The sequence below is a fragment of the Passer domesticus genome, chromosome 16 (assembly GCF_036417665.1).
Source record: "Passer domesticus isolate bPasDom1 chromosome 16, bPasDom1.hap1, whole genome shotgun sequence".
In the NCBI taxonomy this organism is placed as follows: Eukaryota; Metazoa; Chordata; class Aves; order Passeriformes; family Passeridae; genus Passer; species Passer domesticus.
Window position 1 is genome coordinate 1,713,686 of NC_087489.1, and position 22,988 is coordinate 1,736,673.

A 22,988-nucleotide genomic window follows, 5' to 3' on the forward strand; every position below is an offset into this window, starting at 1 on the left:
GTACATTAATCAGTTACAAGGAAAAGGAAGGAGCAGCTTGAAGAGCTGATATTCTTCCCCTTGCAAAAGGGACACTCTGGGCACCACCGAGTATCAGGGCCGTGTCTGGGGAAGCCGGTGAGGGAGCGGGGGAAAGGCGGCTCCTCCCCCGGAGTGGGAGGCTGTACCTGGTGATTAAGAAGTTGAGTTTATGCTGAGTCCTGAAGGAACCTGTTGGGAGGAGCCCAGGAGTGCAGGAGTGGCAGAAAAGACGTGAGGACGGACGCAGGACTAATCCAGCAGGAGAGACACCTCTCGGCATCAGCAGCTCCAGTCATGTTCAACTACCTGGCAGTCGAGGTGAGGCCCCAGCTCCACCGCAGCTATGGGAGCCAGCAAGGGGTGTCTGGGCCACTGAAGAGCCGCCTGGAGCAGCTGAAGAAGCCGTGGTGGAGGGAGCCCACCCCGCTGGTGCTGCAGCACAGCGAGACAGCCAGGCTGGCCATCGACGCCTTCCTGGAGCAGGGGGAGCGTGGCTACCTGAGTGCCATCGCCGAGGAGAGGGAGCTGCCATTTCTCTCCACCTTGGACATGGAATACATCAGCCATCAGAGGAACCAAAGCTTCCCAGACCCCAGTGCAATGAAAGACAAAGAAGCTGACCCTGGTGATGCGGACACTGGAGACAGGTTCTCGCTCAACTCTGAGCTAACATCGGGCACCTACTTCCCTCTCATGTCAGATGTGCACCCTCCGGAGCTGGAGCTGGGGTGGCCAGGGACACCTCTCCTCACGGTCTCTGGCCAGACTCAGGCCACTGTGATTTTCCAAAGAAACAAAACAAACAGCATTAAGGATTTGGTGCGGTCTCTGATCAGCCGGGCACGGACGGTACGTACAGAGCTGTGTCCCTTGAGGGGAGCCTTGTGCCACAGTGCCCGGGGCTGGTGGCTGCTCCCACACCACACGCTCCACACTGTCACTGCTCTCTACATGTCTAGCATGATGTGATTGCTTTTTCTGCAGCAGACCTGTAGCTGCTCCTGCTCCTTTCCTTTCTTGTCATTTCTCTCTGCCTGGATTTCACATCATCCAGGCAGTGCCCTTGCAGGTGTCTGTGTCCCTGTCTGCAGGGATGCAGAGCAGTCCCAGAGCCCAGCAGGGTGTGTGGCAGGGCCTGCAGTGTCCCTGGCTCTGTGTGTCCCAACCAGCTCTCCTCCCTCTGCATGGCTGGGGCTCTTCTCCAGCCCTGGATATAATTTTAAGCTGGACAAGACAATACCACCGGTGAGCTGCTGTCACAGAGAAAATGTCAGAATGGTTTGTGTTGGAAGGAACCTTAAGGACCATCTCATTCCATGCCCTGCCATGGGCAGGGATACCTTCCACTATCCCAGGCTGCTCCAAGCCCTGTCCAGCCTTGGACACTACCAGGGATGGGGCAGCCACAACTTCTCTGGGCAACCTGGGCCAGGACCTCACCACATATGAGCTGAGTAAATTTGTGGGACTGAAAATCCCTGCCAGTTTTTTGAATTAAGTTAGAATCCTCTCTCCTAGGATGTTTGTGCCTCCCCAGGCATGAGTAAGATCAGCCCATTTTGCCCCGTTGCAGAGTTTCTGGTGTGTTATTACAACCCTTGGATGTAATAAAAACTGGATGATTACAGTGCCTGCCTACCAAGCACAATGCTGGCATGAATTTATTCACTCAATTATGCTGCTTGTTGTTTCTTTCGCTTTGCCACTGTACTCTGTGTGAAAGCAGCAGCTCAGACAACTATCTCAGACACATTTTCAGCTTTTTGTCCTTTTCATGGTTCTTTTCAGCTGTTTCACATCAATCTTCTTTTGTAGTATTTGTGTTGAGATATCGAGGAAACATTTAGAGCAAAGTTCACTTTAACCAGTCAGCTTCTGGCAGTTTCTCTTATCACTCCAGTAGTTTCCTATTTAACTTCAGTCACTCCTTATATTCAGTGTTGCTTGTGTAAAAGCTGGAGATAAGGAATCACCTGGATCACTGCAGCTCAAGTGTGATCTTCTACAACCCTCAGCAGAGCTGAGCAAATGAATTTATGTATTCCCAGCAGCTCAGATTGCTGCACAGCATTAAAACATCCTCAAAGAGCCACATATCAGTGAAGTTTGGGTGTGATATGAGGTGAATGGGGATATTTTCTTTCCTTTTGCCCAAAAGACCATTTTGCCACGAGCTGCTGCTCAGTTGTAAGCAGCCCTTGCTTAATGCCTGAACTTCTACTGCATCTTATAGGCAATTACAGGAAGTTTTGGTCCAGGAAATAAATGACAAAAAGCTTTGTTTGTCCTTGCAGGCAGCTGATTTACAGTAGTTTAAATGATCTGAAAAGTTCTGTGATATTGACCCCATCATTGTCAGCAGTGGGGATTAAGGCACTGTCATGGTAGAATGCACAGAGTAAATGACTACCAAGAAGTGTCCTCCCGTCACTCAGCACGTGTCCCGGATCTTCAGTGATATTATGATCCTTTAAGCCACAGGAAAAACATCTTGTTGCTTTCTCAGTTCACAGGAACTTCTCAGTTGCTACAGGCAAGTTGCCTGGGCAGTGGCTGCTTTATTGTATTTCCAGTACATTCTGAGCTTTTTGCTTTCTTTGCTTGCGTTGACAAAGCCCTGACAATCTTCTGTCCTTCATGTCTGAGTTGGGGGTTTCCCACAGTGTTTTTTACTGCTGTGTAAAATGTGAGAATGAGTTTTTAAGTATCTTGCTGATTTATTACTGGTGTTCTACTGGCTTCTGGGTTAGCAGCTCTGGCCAGTGCTTCCCATGATTAACTCCATGATTGATGGCAATTGCAGCTCATTCACAACCCCAGTTATACATATTTAAGTACTTACTGATCATTTTGCTCAACAAACCATCAAAAACGATGTTATTTATGTGTCTTAATGACAAAAGAGCAACCAGAGGTAAAAAACTTCCTTTGCCTGAAGTGCCAGTATGAACCATTTGAACAACCACCTGGGTTTTTTTTGCAGCTGCTGTTTCTACGCTTCCAATATTTTTGCCACTAGACTTTTAGCTGCTGTCATAGATCCCTCTTTTAGAGAGTTTCTCCTCCCATGTGGGACACAGTGCTGGTGTGATGTGGGAAAGATGTTGAGATCCCCCACTGCTTTTCCCAGGTTCTGCAGACAGGGAGGTGTGTGCCTTGAAATGCTATTTGTTTCTTCCCAGTAGAGTCACACAGAACAACATCAGCTGACATCTCTTGCAACAGCATATTTGTGCTGACAAATTAGCAAACAGAGCATTTGTTTCATGGGTATCTTTGCTGGTGAGGTTGGTCTTTTGCCTTCACTATGTTTAACCAGCTCTCTTTGAAGACGGATGTTCAGATTTGAGCTTTTCTCTTTGCAGACATAAGAAGATGCAGTGCAGCCACACCTTTGCCTTCATTTGATAATACTGTTAAAATTTTGCTCTTGGATGAGCTCCAATCTGGTTTGACCTGTCCATGCTGTTTCTTTAACCCTTCTTGTGCTCCTTGTGCTCTGCCTGCATACTCGTGTTTGTGCCTGGTGGGAGAAGGGTCCCTGATGGTCCCCAGGGAAGCAAGAGATCAAATGGCACCACTGTAGTAATGACCCAAACCACACTGCTATTGGCAAATACCAGTAAAACCAGCTGTGCTGGTTAGGAACCAGACAGATGGCAAACCCCAGTGGGGATCTGGTAAGTGCTGTAATTCCTAAAGTGATGACTCCAGTAATTGCTGAATTGTGAGTTTCCAGAAGTGGGTTTGGAAATGTCATGGTTTAACCCTACAATGGCAAGGTGTGAATTTTTGTAAAGCCTGTGGGGCAGCTGTGCCTCTAACATCCTGACCTGCCAAGGCCAAGCCATGGGCTCAGAGGTCGTGGTGAGCATGGTGAGGAGCAGGGATGCCCCAAGCCAGCCATGCAGCTCCTTCCCACCACTGAAACAGAGGGGCTGGAGGCACTGACACAGGTTTAGGTTTGTATGGCCTGATTGACTTGAATGCCCACAAAGCTTAAATGTGAGACATGAGCTGTTGGGAGCCTGAATTGCAGATGGCACTTGGATACTCAACTCCCACTGCTTTAGGGAGTTTGAGGGGAAAAAACTCCCAGAGTCTTCTTCCCCCAAAATTTCTTGGCTTTGGGGTTGATCTGATGTTATTGTAAGAGCTGCCTGCTCTGATTTCCAAAAGGGTGTGCTGATCTTGGTGCCCTTATGGATACCCACAGTTATAATGAGCAGCCCCACGTGGGCATCTCCCCCTGCAGTGGGGGCACAGCCTCCCCTCTGTCCCCACTGCAGCACACACAGGGTCTGTCCTTCCTGCCCAGCACCCGCTGTGCTGCACCCCGGGAGCGCTGCGAAGGAAGGTGTGAGCAGAGCTGCAGCCTGCTCCACCTCCAGACCGAGCCAAGACCCGCTTTGGAAAGCCTGAGTGTGACTATCAGAGCTCCACCCAGCTTGCACAAGCTGGCCCTGCTGCCTGGGGCTCTGGCTGACGCCACAGCCTGGCCACCTGCACCCAGCCTGGGCTGCCACGGGCGACTCTGTGCCGTGTGCTGCTGCCTGCTCAGCCCCATCCCTCTCACGGTGAGCACTGAGGCCCTAGCAGTGCTGGTTTGGGCAAGGATCAGTCTGAATTGTGGCAACCAGCCCTGCCAAAGCCTTCAAGCACTGGTAGAGGAAAGGTGTGGACCTCCTGCGCACCCTGGGTACAGGCCTTGCCCCTCAACATGTGGGATCTGGGGACAAAGGAGCTTCGGTCTTCCTTGACTCCATCACACTGACTTCCCAAGCAGACAGACTTCCCCAGGACAAACCTGCCACAAACCTAAGCCTGAGATGAGCTCAAATATCATGAGTTGAAGTCTGGCTGAGAGGGACTTGCCTGAGGCTTTACACAAGGTCTGGGCTATAATTTTTTCACAGTGCTTCATCATCAGAGGATGTGTGACCCATCAAAGAAATTTGGCTAAATTGCAGTTGGCCTTTGGCTGGAGGACAATGTGCAGAGATGTGGCAAAGTGCTTTTATACTGTGGGTCTCGGTGGTACCTTGTGCTGATAGACCAGCAGCAACATTAATTTGGGAAGTTGAAGATGCTTCTCAGTGCTTGCAGAGCTCCTCCAGGGCTGACTCTGTTCTCTATGAGAGATGGGCATGTTTCAAGAGGGGAGAAGTTTGCCAAAGCCTTGTAAGGCTTCTGGGAGGACAACACTGACAAGGGCTACAGAAGAGGTGCCCTTTGGAGTCAGTTCTAGAGCCTGTATCTCCGGGAGCCAAGGTGAGAGGGTGGAGATGTGGTTTTGGCCTGGACAGCAGGAATGATTTTTAGCTCTTGACAGCTTCCTTGTGTCCCATGTGGATGTCTGGGATCACACCATCCTCTGGGAAGGTTCTTCCCCAAACCCTGCTGTGGTGAGCTGGGCCTGGGGCTTCCTGCAAGATGTTGAGGATCAGTGATGTTCCCAACAAGACGTTGCCCAGCAGTGTGTTGGGCATCATCACAGGGATGGGTTTTGGGGACAAAACAGAGCCACGATATGATTGTCCATCTGCAAAAGGGCTCAATCCCCAAGGGAGCAGGAATCAGCCTTCCGACATTGCTGTCCTCTGAGTCTGAGACTGCTCTGCCTGTGCTCATGGATGTGAGCCTGGAAAGAGGCAGTTTATTAATGAAAACAGAGCAGAGGAGCTACTGGGCAGTGAGCAATCTGGGCCAGTGTGGCTGTCTGGATCACAAATCCAAAGACAGTTAAACTTGGAGCTCCTCTGCTCTTTTCTGAAGCTATTCCTGATCAGCCCCATGCCATGATTTCAATTTCCCCTGTTCCTGTTTAAAGCTTGAATCACTGCACATGTAAAAGCTGACCTCACTGCCATCCTCTGCATTTAGCTCTCGGTTTGAAGAGGAGCAGGTGAGCAGCAGTGGCAGAGGAAGGCTCACCCTGCAGGGGTGAGATCCACGGGCTGATTTGGGCTGTGGAGTGTTGCATTTGTGGCCATGCACATAACACAGGCAGCAGAGGTGTTGGCAAACAGGCTCCCTCCTCGTGGGGGGCATGATGGCAGCAGCACTGACTGGGTTTTCTGTGCCAAGTGTGCTGCAGGGCATGAACACTGAGAAGCAGAATAGGCTACTAGAGCTTCACTCCCAGATTTAGTGGGTTTTGAGTCATCTTTATTTGGGCATTCTCTGGCAGGTGCAGAAACACAAATCAGGGATATACGCCCACCTTACGAGCACCAGTTACCTTATTCACTATGATATGGAAAAGACTGGGACTAAAGTACTTGGGCAGTAGTTTCACTGGGTTTTTTTCAGCTTCTGAAAAGAAGTTTGGCTGATGATAAATCCTCCCCTACCCTTTTCCATCCTGCAGTGTGTTCCCATCTTCCATGCTTTCTCAGTGTTAACTGCTGACGGTTCAAGATCTGAGTCACCCTCAGGTGCAGTGACAAATTATCCTGCTCAGCAAGTGCTCTCCTCTCTGTTCCTTCCTTCTTTCTTCAAGGTGTTCCCGTGACCCTGACAGTGACAGCCAGCAGATGGATCCCAACAGTCACTTCCTCCTCCAAATAACAGCCCCCTCAGCATTGTCTGCTGGCAACGTCGTTCCATGAGGAACAGAGCAACAGGGTCTCCAATCCCATCTGAATCTATTTATGGCTGATTTCTCTTGATGCATTGTTCCTGTTGCAGGTCATTCTGTGCTTTGAATTGTCTGGTCCTGGGTCAACGCACTTGTAGTAGCTGCTTGTCATGACTTACCTTCTGTTTTCTGTATTTTCATTCCAGTTTTTGGAGAATTTACGTAGCCATGACAGTCTGCTGCCTCCCACTCCATCTCCAGTGGGATGGCTTGCCATGGCCTTTTTCAGAATCATTCTTTAAAGAACTGGCAGTTCTCTTTAAAATTCTTTTCCTATTTAAAACACCTTCCTTGAAGACCTTATCTTTGCTTTATTGAGATACACATATTTTTATTTTTTAATAATCTTTGGATTATTCCTTCTTCCTCCTGTCAGGTTTCATACCCATCACTTGCATCCCTGGCTGCATGAGCAGGAGCTCTGCCAGCAGGGAAAGGGAAGGGATCCTTTCCACACACATTATTCTCTGATTTTGTCTAGACACCCCCTAGGATCTAATCTTGAAATGAGGATTTGAACATACTTTATCACAATACCTTCTCCCTCACCTGGCAGTGTGTCTGTCCTGAAAAAAATTTGTACTTTTTCGTATTAATCTGCCAGTCATCTAGAGTCACTCTTGCTGAGTGAACAATGATTTTGCTCAGTCTCAGCTCTTGTTTATATGCTTTATTCTTGGCATATTTTCTTAAGGCAACACATACTTGTTGCACCACTGAAATTCAGAGTTTGTGCATGTGTTACCCTTTCAGCTATTCCTTTCTGTGAACAGCAGATGAGACAGGAGGTAGCCAGGTGGGGATTGTCTTCACAGTTATTAAAATTTGATTTTAGCTGCCACAGGGGGGTAAGGGTTGTTAAACACAAAGGTCCAGAATTATCTCCATTCGGGTGGCCACAGGTTCTCAGTAACTCATGAGGTTTGAATACTTTATAGCACATAGTTTAAAGCACAATTCACTTGGGCATGAGATTTCAACAGTATCTTGTGTTTCTTTCCCCCACACCTCTTTTCTCCTGGCCAGGTGATAGCAATTGTGATGGATCTGTTTACAGACATGGAAATTCTGTGTGACCTGCTGGAGGCCTCGAGCAGACGCCACGTCCCTGTTTACCTGATCCTGGATGAAGAGTACTTGAAGCATTTTGTGGAAATGTGCAATAAAATGGCTCTTACTCAGGACAGCTTCCCAGTAAGTTTTCAGTCACACACTGGATATGATAAACAGGTCTTGAAATTGATAAGAATGGTGTACCCTGTGTTCTGTTACCCCTGCCTGGTCCACAGGACTCTTCCCTTCTCCCCAGAACCGATCCCTTCTCTCCCTGTCCCAGACTAAGAAACCAAGGCTGTTTGCTCTAGGGAATCGAGATCTGTCTGGAAGCACAGAGGAAGGCATGCAGGAACCTCCTAGTCCCATATATTGATGTTTTACGGTCCTCATTTCAGTTTTCCATGCAGGGAGTGTGAAGCTGGGGCCAATGAGATGCAGTGAGTTGCTGAACACTTTGCTGGGCTACTGCAGAGATGCAGAGGGAGGCCTGGAAATTTAGTTTATGTTAACCTGTATCATCTGGACATGGAGGGGGAAAGAACACAGCCCCCTGCTCTAGGACATAGAATTGCAAGACTTAAATTGCTCATAGTTCAGATCCCTGAGCTCAGGGATTTAAATTCTGCCCAGAGCTGCTGCATGGCAATAGCTGGGAAGGCAAAGGAAGCAGTGAGTCCCCTCAGATGCTCTGCTGCAAACCCCATCACTCCCTTCTGCTGAACCCACAGGTTAAAAATCTCATCTTAAGATCTGCTTTTAGGCTTTGAAATTCAGTTGTGGGTCCATGATTTGGATTTGTGAAAAACCCGATTCCTGCTCAGTGGGTGCCCATCACCCAGCATGTGGTGCCCAGAGCAGATAAACAGTAAAAATGAATGTGACAGTGCCACAAGCTCTCTTGGGAACTTGCAGACTCAGGGATGCACCCCAGTATCCTGCTGATCCCAGTTTCTGGCCACCACCTATCAATGGAAGTTGGTTTTTTTGTTGTAATTTGTTATTCCTGTAAGGCCAGCAGTGCTGGCTGTGCTTCTTCCCTAGGGATGCAGGATTCCCTGGAGCACTGACTCCACTCCAGCCACCAGTTTCATGGGTTTTCCCTTCGTTTTTGTGTGGAGCACTTGGAAATTTTCCAGTTAGCTCAAAGGTATTCCTAAATTGTCCCTAGCTAAAAACGAGCTAGGGACAATGCAAAAACAATGTTTTACAGGATATTCTAAATAGATGCAGTTAAAATGTCTTAATTTTCCCTGATTTTTAACCTGTCTACACAAAGGTTAATTTAGAGGCTTTTTTAGAGAAGCACTCAGTGCTCTGGTCCAGTTGACAAGGTTGGACTTGACCTTGAATGTATTTTCCAACCTAAATGATTCTGTGATTCTTCCACTGTGCTGGTGAAGCTCTGTCCTGTCTTGCTTCTTACAAGGCAGGCCCATTTCATCCTGACTCTCGAGATGGCAGCTCTTGAGGAAAACTGCTCCATGCTGGAGCATGTTTGTTTCTATAAATAGCTTCCACACTGAAGTGATGTGGTGCATTCAGATGAATTCCATCTCTCCAAAATATATTTTATTGCCTTTTGTCCAAGAGGTGGCCATTTTTAAAATTAAAATTAGAATGAGTTTCTATCCATGGAGGTGTCTATGTCTCTTTGTTATGTCTGATGTCATGTCGTGTGCTTGAATGGGTAATTAACACTTGCCTCCCCATTCCATGACTCACTAGCAGCTCTCCATCTGAAGTGTCTCTTATGCTGATACACCAATGCAGTCTATTACCTGCAGGCTGAATACACATCTGAGTGGAATGAGGGTACATATTTTATTCCTGCCTCCAAGTTGTGACAGGATGTGGCAGTAAATCTCCATTTGGAATAATTTGGGTTGAATGGAGAATTTGGGGTAATTGCTCCTCCAGTATCTTACTCCTGAAAACAACATGTGAATCAGCTGGTGGCAAATTCCAGTGCTGAGCATCAGAAAATCCTGTGTGGAGCATTGGCAGCAGAGACAGCAGAAGTCTTAACTTGGAGTTTTCAAACATCCATTTGCTGAACCTGGAGCTACTGTCTGGATGGAGCAAGAGTACTACCAGGGTGTCTTTCCTGCAAGACTGCAGGATTCTCATCTTGTTGGTATTATTCAGGGTCTGGATTGACAAGAGGAAGAAGACTATGAACCAGATATCAGAAACTCACCCAGCCTTGGAAAGGATAAAGAGAGTGAAGAAATACTGTGGTGACAAATTTATGGAATTTACCTGAAGTTGTTTTAATTTCTCCAGGAAGGAGGTGGGGGGAGGAAGCTCCTCCCAGTGAAAACCAGTATTACTAAAACTCTGCCACTGGACGAGAAAATCCCTGTGTTGACTGACCACAGAATAAGGTGAAGACCTCACCAAGTATCCAGTGTTATCTTGGCCTGAATCAGCAACTTGTGGTGTCATTTCAGAGGATCACAGGTTACTGCAAGTTGGCAGGGACCTTAGGATGTCACCAAGCCCAGCCTCCCACTCAAAGCAGTGTCACCTATGAGGTCACTTTACCTGGTCTCATCCGGCAGATCTCCAAGCAAGGAGACCGCAAAGTCTCTCTGGGTAACTTGTTCCAATGCACGACTGTTATTACGGGGAAAAGGTTTCTCCCTTGTCATACGTGGCACATGAGGATATGTTCTGGGACATAAAAAGCCAGCAGTGAAAGCCACAGTGTCAAAATTCTGAAGCTTCAGCTGTGTACTTGCTAGAGGTTTCCATTAACTCAAGAGAAGACTGGACCAGCACTTGGAGAAGAGATCATAGTGGGCTTCCCACTGAGACAAACCACAAGGAGCTCAGGCAATCCCCTGAGCAGAAAACAGGGTCCTCAGCAATATTAGGGGCAGCATCATAAATGATTGCCCTCGCCCTGCTGTCCCCAGCTGCCATTGCCTACTGCAAGAGAGAGCCTGGGTGGGCTCTGGTCAGGAGCAGATTTGCTGCTGTGCAGCCCTGAGGGCCGTGGTGCTCCTGGGGGGCTGGAGACCCTCACTGCAATGTGGGAGCACAGCTTTCCCACCTGGCGGGTGTTCCTGGAGGGATGCTCAGCTCCTGCCCGCGGGGACTCTGGCAGCAGAGGGAAGCAGCTGGGTCCCTGCCTCACTCCTCACCCCGAGGGGTGACTGCCCTGAGCCCTGTGGGAGGAAGGCAAAGAGGGCACAGGGGTGCCCAGGGACGGCTCTGGAAGGCTGGGAGGGATGTGGGACTGTGCCCTGTGGGGAACACCTGCAGGCAAATCCCAGCTGCTGGTGCTTGTCCTTTCCCTGTGTCTGGCCAGAAATCAGCACCACATTCCCTTAGTGCCCAGCTCTGCAGGGGCAAATCGGCCCCGACGCCGGAGCAGCTGCTGTAGGGCTTTGTCTGTAGCTGGGGTGATGCTTGGCAGGAATGAGCTGCCCACAGAGGGGTCTGCCCAGTCAAATGCAGGTGGTGCCAGCTTGTGACAGCTCCTGCTGTACCAGGGGTGCGACAGGTGTCAGGGGAGCTAGCCTGGAGGGCAGGAAGGGATGACATGGCAGCCCCACGCTGGTGTAGCCTTAGGGATGTTTATTTACATGCCAGATGTTTTGTTTGGCACTGTGTCACACAGAGCAGGTCACTAACAATTTCCAGTGACTGTTCTGCTCTTCTGCCTTCCTCACCTGAGGTGCAAATAACTTCTATTATGGGCAAACGCCTTGCATTATGAAAGAGGCTCCCAATGGATACCAAGAGCCATATTCCCCAGTTTATTCTGGCCAGTTGGTTTTACAGGTCAAGGTTGTATCAGAGAAGTATTTGCAGTGGAGCATCAAGTCTGCTTCATTTGAGTATAACAGCTGAAAGTGTTAATATAATTTTAAAATGTATTGATAAAAGGAATTCCTTAAAATGTAGATATTCCTCTCTCTAAGTCTTTTCTCATTGAGTGATGTTTTAGTTTTAAGCCTATAATTGTATAAAATCAGAGCAGCACACTCTATTGATTAGAAACTAGCTAGTTGTTATGCATCAAAATTTACTTAATGTAGAGCCATCAGCTAGTGGGGCATTGAATATTATTAATAGTCTGGAAGAAATTGGATAGTTTTACATACATACAGAAATTATCTGTAGGCTCACAGGATTCTCTGAAGTTTTTTTTTCAAACTAGAATTTGCACTCAAGTGCAACTTGTTAATTTTTGCTGGTTTTTTATCCTGTAGAAGCAGGCAATGTGACAAAATATTTGGTATGTAGGAGCCAAGAAATACTTTAATGTCTTGTTGAGTTCTACCTCTCAGAGCAGAACATGAGCTTGAGGGAGTCCAGCAGTGATGCACAAGGGATCTCAGTTTAGCTCAGTACATGGCCCCTTACCAACTCTCCCTGCTTTGGTTTCAGAACATGCGCATAAGGTGCCTGAGTGGAGACACGTACTACAGCAAAGCAGGCAAGAAATTTGTGGGCCAGGTTCTGGAGAAGTTTGTCCTGGTTGATTGTGACCAAGTTCTTGCTGGTACATACAGGTAAGAAAATAGAGCAACTACTGTGGAAATATTCCTTACCAAAATACTGAATAATGCAACTCCTAGCTCCTGGTGCTGCATGGTGGTTCAACAGCTACCCTGCCTTCATTTCAGTGAGTGTTTTCACAGTTTTCCAAGTCTCCATCTTATCCACCCTCCCTGCCCTTTTCTTACCTGAAGACCTCAAACTTTTCAGAAGTCTCTCTTCGTGCAGTGGTTGCTGCATCCCTCAGCCTTTTTAATTCTGTTTTTCTGCACTCTCTGTGACCTCACTACCTCCTTCTTGAGGTGCAGAGACAAGAACTGCATGTGGCCTCCCTGATATGCTGCACTGAGGTGTTCAATAGGGGTAAAAGATGCCCAGACTCTGGTTTGTGATTGTGGCCCTTGCTGGCAGAGGTCAACACTCACTGCATGTTTGAGTTGCCATGGCACTCTGAGCTGATGATGTCAGACAACTTCCTGAGCTGTTCTAGGTTCAGCATCATACAGATAATTTTCCCCTATGGATACACAACATTTTCCTTTACTGAAGGTCATCTGCCACATATTTGTCCACTTGCTCAGTTCTGTGAAGCCCTTTTGGATTTGCTCACCTTCAGTGAGGAATCCAACCACCTGAAGGACCTGAGGATGACCTGCAAACCTGGGAATTTCACTGCACCCCTCCATGCCTGAGGGCATCCATGTGCTCATTGGCTCCCTCACCAAACTCCAGCAGGTTGGTGAGCTAGGCTTGCCTTTGCCCTGTTGTCCTTTTCCAAGAGTCTGTGCTTCTCCATGCTAGCAGGAATCTTGTTCTTCTCAGCACACTCTGCATGCCCCAGGGGTGCGTGGGCCTCAAGACTGCATTCAGAGCCCTCTCTGTAGGTGGGATCATACGGGAAACCTCTCAGTCCTTGGCCTTTCTGGTGGTGCTGATGCACAGGAGTGAAGCACATCTCAGTGTCACCAGCACCAGCGATGGATGCAGGAAGTTCACTGAGGTTCTCAGCTATGCCCTTGCCATCGCCCTTTTGACACCAGGTCTCAAATGAGCCCACTGATTCCTTCACTGCCAGTACAGCATTTGTGAACAACCTACAGCCCCAGTCATCTTGGGGATTTTTGTTCTGCTCCCTTTCAACTCTTTTTGACTGACTGCTTCATTTTTATATAGTTACATTTCTTGAAATTGAACCTCCACATGCTGCATTTATTTAGTTTGCTCTCCACTAAAGAGTTAAGATTGTGTTGTGATCATTCTTACAAACGGGTTCTTCCACTTCTGCCTCTGGAACCAAGTCTTGTACCCCATTCCAGACCACATCCTGAATCACATCTTTTCTTGTGGGTCAAACAATTTAGACTAGTTAATTCTGGCATGTAATAATTTATTGCTTCCAAAAAGTTTTTCTCCATGGTTCATCGCAGTGAAGCAACCTGTATGTGTACGAATGGATGAAATCTCCCCCTGTTGCTGCCCATCCTAATTTTGCAGCCTCTGTGTTCTCAGTTAACATTGTTCTCCACAGTTCTGATCAGAGGGTCAGGACTACTGTTCTTGTCCTATATTTTTATTACTAGACTCTATTTAGTTACTTTTCCACATGCAGATCCTTCCCACAGTATTTTCACACTGTTGGTTATATTATCCTTCACAAACAGTGCAGCTCCTCAGGACAGCCTGCTCTGTGAATTTGTTGTCCTGGCAATACTTTTATTTTCCTTCCACCAGATCTCCTTGAACACTGCTCTCCCTCTCCCTTTCTCTCAGTTTCCATCTCTCTGTGAGCACATGCTGGACCCTCAGGCTACCAGTGTCCTCACCAGTGCTGTAGCTTCAAGCTGCACCTTCTCCTCAGGTATTGACTTCACCATCTCCAAGAGTGGACGTCTCACCTTATCAAACTCAGGCAAAATGAATGAAAAATGGGAGTATATGGTTGAAACTGCTTCTGTCAAATCTCTAAACAACATGGAGAGCAGTGTCTGGTGGCATTTTTACTATCCTAAGACACTGAAAAACAATGGAGTGAATCACTGCCTGGAAACACAGGATGCTAGAATCATAGAATTGGTTAGGTGGAAAAGCCCTTTAAGAGCTTTGAGTCCAACTGTTCCCTCAGCACTGCTGAGCCCACAGCTAACCCATGTCACATATACTCGTCTTCTAAATCCCTCTATCCATCTCCATTGACTGCAGGGGCAGGGATTACATAACTCATCAGGATTACTCATTTTTGGATGATTAAAGCTGAGCATGTGTCAGCTGGATTGAACTGCACAGCTGGAGAAACATCTGATTTCCCTGTGACCCAGAGTCAGGGCATTGCTTAAAATGCAGGTGCAGCTCTCTGGATCAGTTCCTCCCTGTCCTGTTAAGGGCAGGGTCTGGGGGCTGTCATGTGCTCCCTTTCTACAGGTCTCTGCAGAGCTGAAACTTTTGGAATTCTGGAGGATAGTATTTCAGTTGAATAGGGTCTTACATCTGATCCTGTGCTGCACCAGTGAGCACAGGATGTTCTGGACTAACAGAAACGGTCACTTTTGAGGAATTTGTTCAAGTTCTTGTTCAGTTTGTTCAAGTCACTTCTTGAGGAGTTTGTTCACTTGTCAGAAACACTTTCACAGCAGAAAATCGGGATGTCTGCTTCTGGGTGTAGTGCAACCTGTATAGGAGACATTTAGATTACTGTCCCTGCAGATGGAAAATCCAGATGCAAAGGATGAGAACAGGTACTGAGTAAAGCCAAAGATCCAGAGTGGAACAAGGGGTATCTCAGGATGATACAGGGACGAGGGCAAGAGTGTTCTTACACAGCAGCAGGTTTTGCAGTTCAGCAATGCTTTGTGCTAGCATCAGAGGTTTCAGAACTCTGGGGTTTTACATTGTACATGCTTCTCTCTGTTCAGTTTGCTATAAGACACTCTTTCCTGCTGTGTCTGGCCTCCATGATACACTCTGGCAATGGGTTATGCAGTTTAATTTATGTTTTGTGTAAAGAAGTGGTCTGTGGTGTTTACAGTTGACCTACTGCCAGATAATTATATTTGATGTCCCCAAATTCCCACAACCTGGGCACAGAAAATCAATGTTTCCTATTTACTTTCTTGACTGCATCCATGATTTTGTCCTCTTCCATTATAATCCTTCATCTCTTCTCCAGGTGAAGCATCCTTGGCTTTTCAGTTATTTCGTGTATTCAGAGTTTGAATTTATTGACATTTAATTGTCCATCATTTTGTCACATATTCCTTCCCTTACCATAAGATCCTACTGCAGCTTTGTTTATCCAGTTTTCTTTTGATTCACAATAATTTTGTCATGAGTTCTCAAATGGACAGTTTCTATAGTTTTTTGGTACATTCCTTAACATGTTGAACAGCATTGATCCCAGTACAAAACTTGTAGGTTTCCGGTGGGTAAATGAAACCCACTGCTAGTGTTTGTATCTTTAATCAAGTGCTGCTTGTTGGGAAGACCTTCCTTTGTATGTACTTCATGATCACTTAATTTTTCTAACAACAAAAACTCTCTTTGCTGAATGACCATGTCAAAATCTCTGAAAGTTCAAGTTTGATACATCAAGCACATCTGTGTGCTTGCTGCCTCCCTCAAAGATCTGCAAGAGGCTTTTGAGGCATGGCTTCCTTCCACAAAAACATGCTGAGTCTTCAGCATTATGATTATAGTTATTTATGCATCCAATCATTTTACTCTCTATTTGCTTCTACCAGTTTGTTCAGTATGGAAATAGGACTGGCTGGTTTGTAGTTTTCCAGGTTCACATTTAAAACTTTCCATTCCTCTGCTACTATGTTCAATATTAAATGATAGGTTATTCCCTGGTTTATAAATGGAAAATCGCTGACTCCAGTTTATGAAGGCTTTTTGCTTTAATATTTTCATTTACTGCACCTTTTAACTCTGGTGAGATTTTCTGATGATTTAAAATGTCTTTGTTTTGATAGGTACATTTTCTCTGAGACTCTAACATAGCATCTTTAAACAATCTTCTTGCCGCCTCAAGCATTTAATCTTTTTGATTGCTCTTTTAAATTTCTTTTTAATAGCATTCCTCACTTTCTCTTTCAAATTAAGCATTACTGTTCTGGCTTATTTCGGTCTTGAAAGAATATTTGATATGGCTAGGTTATGGTTATTTTTTGCTGAGTGGCCTTCCCAAAGAAACTCTCTAAACTGGTAATGTTATTTCTCATTTTGTTGGCTTTCTGGTTAGTTTTTACAATAAGTGGTCATTTATAGTGTCTAAAATGCAGTTTTGGCAACTCTCCTTGTTGTGGCCCCCATTCAGCCTGGCAGGATCTCCCTTTATCCCTCTGCTTTCTGCCTTCTTAGTCTCTCAGCACCCCCTCAACGTGGCTTGTTTACCGTCAGCACTCTGCTCAGAAAGTTCTTAGTACAGCCACCGTGCACTTTTCTAAACACAGCTTTATTTGTTCAGATGTTCCCCATTGATTCTAATTCCTTACCCAAGTGTCACTGATTTCCATCCTGCCTTTTTATCAGAATACAGTGTTCTTGCATTTGTTTTTAAAGTGAAGTGGGTGATCCCTAACTGTGTGACCTTCTACACATCCCAGCTTTGGTCTGCAACAATCCACGGCACCCTGCTATCCCTTGGGTTACTCCAGCCTGGCAGCTCTGCAACGAGGAGATGAGCAATGAAGAAAAGGATCCAAATATGCAGAAATAGCTAAACTGTCCCTCTGCTCTCACAGGTTTTATTCATTGATAAAGTAAGAACCACACAGAGCTGTGTCAGGGGTGTTTAGGCTGGATATCAGGGAAAGGTTCTCTCCCCAAGGATGCTGGGCACTGTCCAGGGAATGGGCACAGCCCCGAGGCTGCCAGAGCTCCAGGAGGGTTTGGACAGCACTGCCAGGGGTGCCCAGGGTGGGGCTGTTGGGAGGTCTATGCAGGGCCAGGGGCTGGATTGCATGATCCCAGTGGGTCCCTTCCCACTCAGGATGTTCTGTGATTCTATGATTCTTTAATTTATTGTGATAAATATATGAGAATAAATTAAAGAATGCTGCCTATTGGTACAGATCAAGCACATTTTTGCAGCATTCTGTAAATATGGAAACCAAGCTCATGGCTCTTATCTTAAACAAATGTAGGCAAATTAGTTTAGACCCTTCAACTCTTATGTGTACACTGATTGTTTAACATTATATTTCTTCTAAATGAAGGAAAAAATGCCTAGACTGAGGTATCTAGGCAAAGCAATAATCTAAAATCTTAAATGTAATTAAATATTTATTTATTTATTTATTTATCTATTTAGGTTTATTCTGGGTAACAGAAGAAATAGGGTGTTTATTTGAGCACTTAAGATATTTACTGTTTCAGCAGGTGAGAAGAACCCAAGGGCCAATAGGGGCTAGAGCTAAACAGGATCTTGAACAGGAAAGATAGATTAGAACCAGAGAAAAGAGCTGGTATTGTCAGCCTGAAGGGAGTTATGTGGCTGTTTCAGTTGCCTTAGAGATGAAATTTCTCTGCTGAAAATGACTGATGGTCACGGTATTGTAGTGTATCCTGCCACGGGCACAGAGAGGAAGGAGCCCAGTGTTTGCTGTAGGGGAAAACTCAAGATCTGGGGTTGAAGCTGACACAGCAGCTGAAACTGAAAGATGAGAGGCAAAAGTTTACAAGAGTGCAAAAGCTTCCACACTTGGCTTCAGGAGAAATAAAACTGAAGTACAGAAGTGTTTGGCAATGGACAGATAAAGTTACATGGGTTTGAAGCTAAAGGAAACCTGAAATTTCTTTCAAAGAAAGGTGCTTATATTCAAATGTATCCATGGCCCAAGTAAGAGGAAAGAGCTTTGAAGAGGGATTTTCAAATCCAGCTTGATGAGGACTCTCCTCAAGAAAGAAATTCTAATTAAGCAGGCAGGGAAAGTGTAAGGAGTGGGAAGCACAGTGCATCAGCAAGAGAACCCCAGGTGACACACGCAGCCAATGCAGTGACACTGCCAAGAGACGAGTGATGTACAGCCTTTCTGGGCACACTGAAGCAGGAAGGAGCAAGTCCTCAGGTGTGTAAATAAAAAGTGAATCCAGGAGAAAGACACAAGGTCTGCTGCTGGAAGGATGAATAAGAAATAACAGACATGGGTGCCCAAATGAGTTGAAAACATTGCACTGGTTTGGATCAAAACAAACATGAACATCAAGGAATGGAAATTATTTCAAGTGTGTTGGGAGCAAGCTAAAAGAGCTTGCTGCAATAAAGGCAGGTTGTTATTACCTTATCAAAGAAAATGTCACTTGAAATGAAAGGTCTAGTGATGAGGGTTATGTGGTACATGCATTTAGCCATCAGCAAAAACAAAACACACATTTGTGTTGGCATATGGAAAGAAAATAATGGCTTTGTGACAGCCTAAGTGACAGAAGAGCAATAAAAATGAGTTTGAGAAACTATTGAAAGAAGCAAAAAATCTTCTGCTGCAGATTGGTATCCCGTCTGTTGGAAAGAACTGAAGAAGAGGGGCTGAGTGTGGAGATGCGGAGTCACCTGTTCAAACAGCTGAGGAAAGGCAAAGGCCACCGTGACCCCAAAGCAGAGCACGGCTGTACAGGGGGGCACGCAGGGATCTAATCCGGCTGTCAAAAATGCTGCTGAGACGGAGACTTGTGGAATACCGCAGGTGCTCTCCCGCTCCTGCTGGGCCCGGCCGGAGGTGATGCTGCACCTCCATCTCCCGGCCAAGGGCTGAGCTGCACCGCTCCCGGATGGTCTGAAAGCAGGGCAGGGAGGGCATCCTGTCCTACAGCCATCCTCTCCCAGAGTCCTCGGAGTCCCAGGGTGATCTAGAACGGCTGTGAGCAGCAGCTTGTTATAGGGAAAAAATAATGCCAGGAAAATCCTACCGCTCTTAGAAGCTCCTGTGATCTTTTAGCATCCAGGGCGGACTGCAGCAGGAGGAGCTCCAAAGCCCACCTGGGTGTTGTGTTGTGCAAGGCAGTACCTCTTCCTGTCTGTATTAGATTTTTAACCTGTGAACTTCATCCAGTGCCTCATTTTTTATACCAGAAATCATTCCCTGGCTATGCCAGTCAGGGAAGAAAGTATCTTTATCAGTTTGTAGCAATGGGAATAGCCACGGCTGTCAAGAGCACGTTGTCCCATCCTGGAATCCTGTGCTGTGGCAAGGAGAGCTGTGCCACCAGGGGATTCGGATGATTCCTTCCAGATCCTGTCACGACCCAGAGTGAGCAGGACTTCATTGGATCGGCATGGGAAACTGGGATACAGGAATGCTGGGGCAAGAGGTGTCAGTAGAGCCAGGAAGTGCCCTGGGACAGACGCCTTTGACAGTGTCAAACCATGAAATCTCCCCTGTCTGGACTCCTGGATTTCTTCAAAGAACTCTCGGGGCTTTTAGAGATAACACTCCTTTGCCAAAGCTGCCTTTCCTATTATCTCATATTTCCTATATGGCCATTAATTGTATTCTTTAGAAGAGTCTCTACTAATTTGTGTATCTAATTTGTGAGACTTAATTGTCTAGAACATTAAAAACAGTATATCACATTAGCACCCTGCCACTCCCCTGATAGCCAGAGCCCTTTCAAGTGGGAGGTAGCACAGCCTGAGCCATTTCATCCTGGCATTCCCTGGGCACTCTTATGTTAATGATACCCACTCTTGCCCAGTCGCTGATATCTGCTCTGTTGATGTTTTTCTAATCTCTTCTACAGAGATTTCAACAGGAGAATGCTCCTCCCTTGTGTTCTGTGTAAAGGGGGCTCAGGGCAGCCCAAGCTCCTGTACAATAAAGGGAAGCAGAGGAATTATCTGAACACTCCTGTGTGTTCAGACACCATGTGCCTATGAACACTATCTGAACATTCCTATGTGTTCAGACACCACGTGCCTCAAAAAGAGCTGAATATTTCTTCTTTCCCCTTTTGCAATATGTGACCCAACCTTCTTTCAAAGATGGTCTCTCTGGACTCAGGAGCTTCTCCTCTGTCATTTAGCCATCTTGGATAGTTTCTGGTTTGACTTTTTCACCCTAATATCTCTGTGAAGGGATGCATTTGCTTTAAGCCTCCAGGATGGTAATTCTGAGTACTCTTCATGTCACCCACAAAGATATTTTCATTTTTTTACTACTTTTGTATTCTTAGGTAATTTACCTGGTTTGATATGAAGCAGCAGAGTATTTTTTCCATATTATGTTTCTCTTCAGGGTGTGATTGTTGGCTGTAAACATACCAAACACCAGTCTGACTTAAAACAACTGCAGAGTACTCAGGGACTGGCCAGGAGCTGCATTTCCTACGAGAAATTCCCAAAAAGCTTTCTTGTGACTAAACATTGATGAGGTCCCAAAACACAGTGCCAGTATCTTGTCCTGAAATGACATTTACTTGAGAATGTAATGTCTCATGACAATTGCTTTCCTGGAACTCCTATCATTCTACTCTGCTCTTCAGAACCTTGTGTCTTGCTTTCGCAGCCAATAACGCAGCCCTCAGCTGGTACTGCCACCTCTGAAAATTCTGGTTTATTTGACACATTTAGTCTGCTGGTCTGGTGTGACTACAGCAAGAATAAAAAATCAGCTGATGCCTGGGGATCCCACTCTGGAGAGGAACTTCCCTGCTTAATCAGGAAAAGGAAGATGAGGAGAATGTGGTTACAATCTGTACCTATACTGGGGAAGAGCTAATTAGGTTACAGTTTGGGCACAAACAAGAGGTAGGGTTAAACAGATAAGGAAAATTTGCAGAGTCACAATTAATGGAAGTTTTTACACAGCTAGGGCAAAACCAGTTTGGTTTTAAGGTAGAATAAGCTCCCAGATAAGATCCCAAAACACTTAAGAAAGGGCAGGGACTGGACTTGTTGAGCCAAGAATTAAGTTCTATTGCATTTGGGAGTCCCACAGCAATACTTACAGCAAACATCATCAGCCTTCCTGACCTGAGGTATTCCTATGGAGGTCTCTGGAGACCTCCACTGCTCAAGGCAGTTTCTCATTTCCTGCCTGCCCAAGCAGTTCCTACAAGCCCCTCATGGATGTCAGGAGAACACAGATGTCATGAGAACACAGCTCCTGCCAAGGCGAGGGAAAAGCAGTGGACCCCGAGAAGAATCAAACAACCACTTTAGGGTTGTTCTTTTGTACTTATTGATGAGCACATTCATCTTCATAAGCAATCTTACATCTGCCTACTTAGAGAAAGTTGTAACGACACAAATCAGGTAGCAATCCATCACTGGAATGTGAAAATCCATGCTAGGTATTTTGGCACTCTGTGAACTGAAGTTAACGTGTGCTTTGTCTCTTTTCCTGCAGTTTCACCTGGCTTTGCAGCCAAGTCCACACTGGCCTGGTGACCCACTTCCGTGGGCAAATTGTTGCAGAGTTTGAAAAGGAATTTCGGTATTTGTACGCAGAGTCCAGAGCAGTGACCAACTTCTGTGTGCCAGATCCTGGGACGTGCCTCTCTTCTTGGAATACCTCAAAAGTTGACAACTGTCTTCTAAAACCCACTCAGGGGAACGATACTGAGACCCTGAGCCCCTCCAGCAGCCTTTCCAATGTGAGCATCAGGAGCATAAAAGTGTCTCCCTTTATGAAAAACTCCAGCTGCAGTGCACACCAGGAAAAACAAGATTCCAGCTCTGATTCTGGCAACAAGAAGGGAAAGGAGGACACATTCATGAAGCCCATTTGCCCTAAACAGCAAGAAGAACCACCAGACTCAGTGAACAGTCCTCCAAATAAACCCACCCCAGCCTTGTATCCCAAATCAAACCTCATAACAGCAAGGACATTCCTGCAGCCGGAGCCTTCCTCCAATAAACCTGGCAACCAGGGGGACACTAAGGCCAACAGCAGCCACTGCTCCCCGCCGAGAGCGGGGCAGCCGCTGCAGTCCCTGTCGGAGGGCACTGGCAGCAATGGGACCAGCCTGAAGCCAAGAGCACCTGTGGCCACCTCTGGGGAGCTGCCAGCTGAAAACGAGAACGTGTTTTATGGGGTAGAAAAGAGACAGAGCCCCGGACATGGCCATTTAGACCTTTTCTCCCCATACAACCACCTCAAACGGGATAAAAAGTCTGTAGTGCCTTGCTATGACAAGTTCCCAGAGGATGTGCTGCTGGAAAAGAACAGCGCGTACGGGGCGGAGAAGAGGATGACTCTGGGGCACAGCAAGCTGGACCTGATCACCAAGTACAACAAACTAAAATCCAAACACATACACAGTCGGTTCGAACTCTGACCTGGGCCTCGAGCTGGCCTCTGCTCTGATTTTCCAGGGGTTGCTTTCCCCCGCCAATCATCATGCCTGGGACTGGGAATCAAAACATTAGTCTTGTTCCTGTTAAAAGGTGTCTAATCTGTGTAGATGATTGATTCAGACGAGATTAGCAACTGCAGCTCAAATTTTCAATTACATGATTGTGGCAGGAGGGAGAAAAGCACATAAATATAATCCACATTCTTTTTACCTATTTGGGAAAGAACCATTTCCCAAGTAGCTATTCCTCACACCCTCAAATTTACAGCAAAGCCATTGCTACACCAGGAAACTGGCCACTGAGGTCTTCAGGGTGAGCCCTGGTTCACTCCATGCTGAGAAATTCCTCTCCCTGTATCCATATGGTGAAGATGAAATGGCCAAAGGGAGGGGGATATGAAAAATAAAGGAGTTGTCCTGCTGGAAAAAGATGTGTTGGGTCCTGGTGGAGGGGGTGAGCACTGAGTGTGGC

At 46.4% G+C, this 22,988-nt stretch overlaps 1 protein-coding gene across 1 annotated transcript; it reads left to right on the top strand.

Moving 5' to 3' along the window:
- Positions 1–19: 19 nt before the first annotated feature.
- Positions 20–22,933, top strand: FAM83C (family with sequence similarity 83 member C). The gene is made up of 4 exons (XM_064391181.1): positions 20–870; positions 7,688–7,855; positions 12,116–12,240; positions 21,568–22,933. The coding sequence occupies exons 1-4, from the start codon at positions 316–318 to the stop codon at positions 22,496–22,498; spliced, it is 1,779 nt and encodes a 592-aa protein (XP_064247251.1). The 5' UTR covers positions 20–315; the 3' UTR covers positions 22,499–22,933.
- Positions 22,934–22,988: the final 55 nt, after the last annotated feature.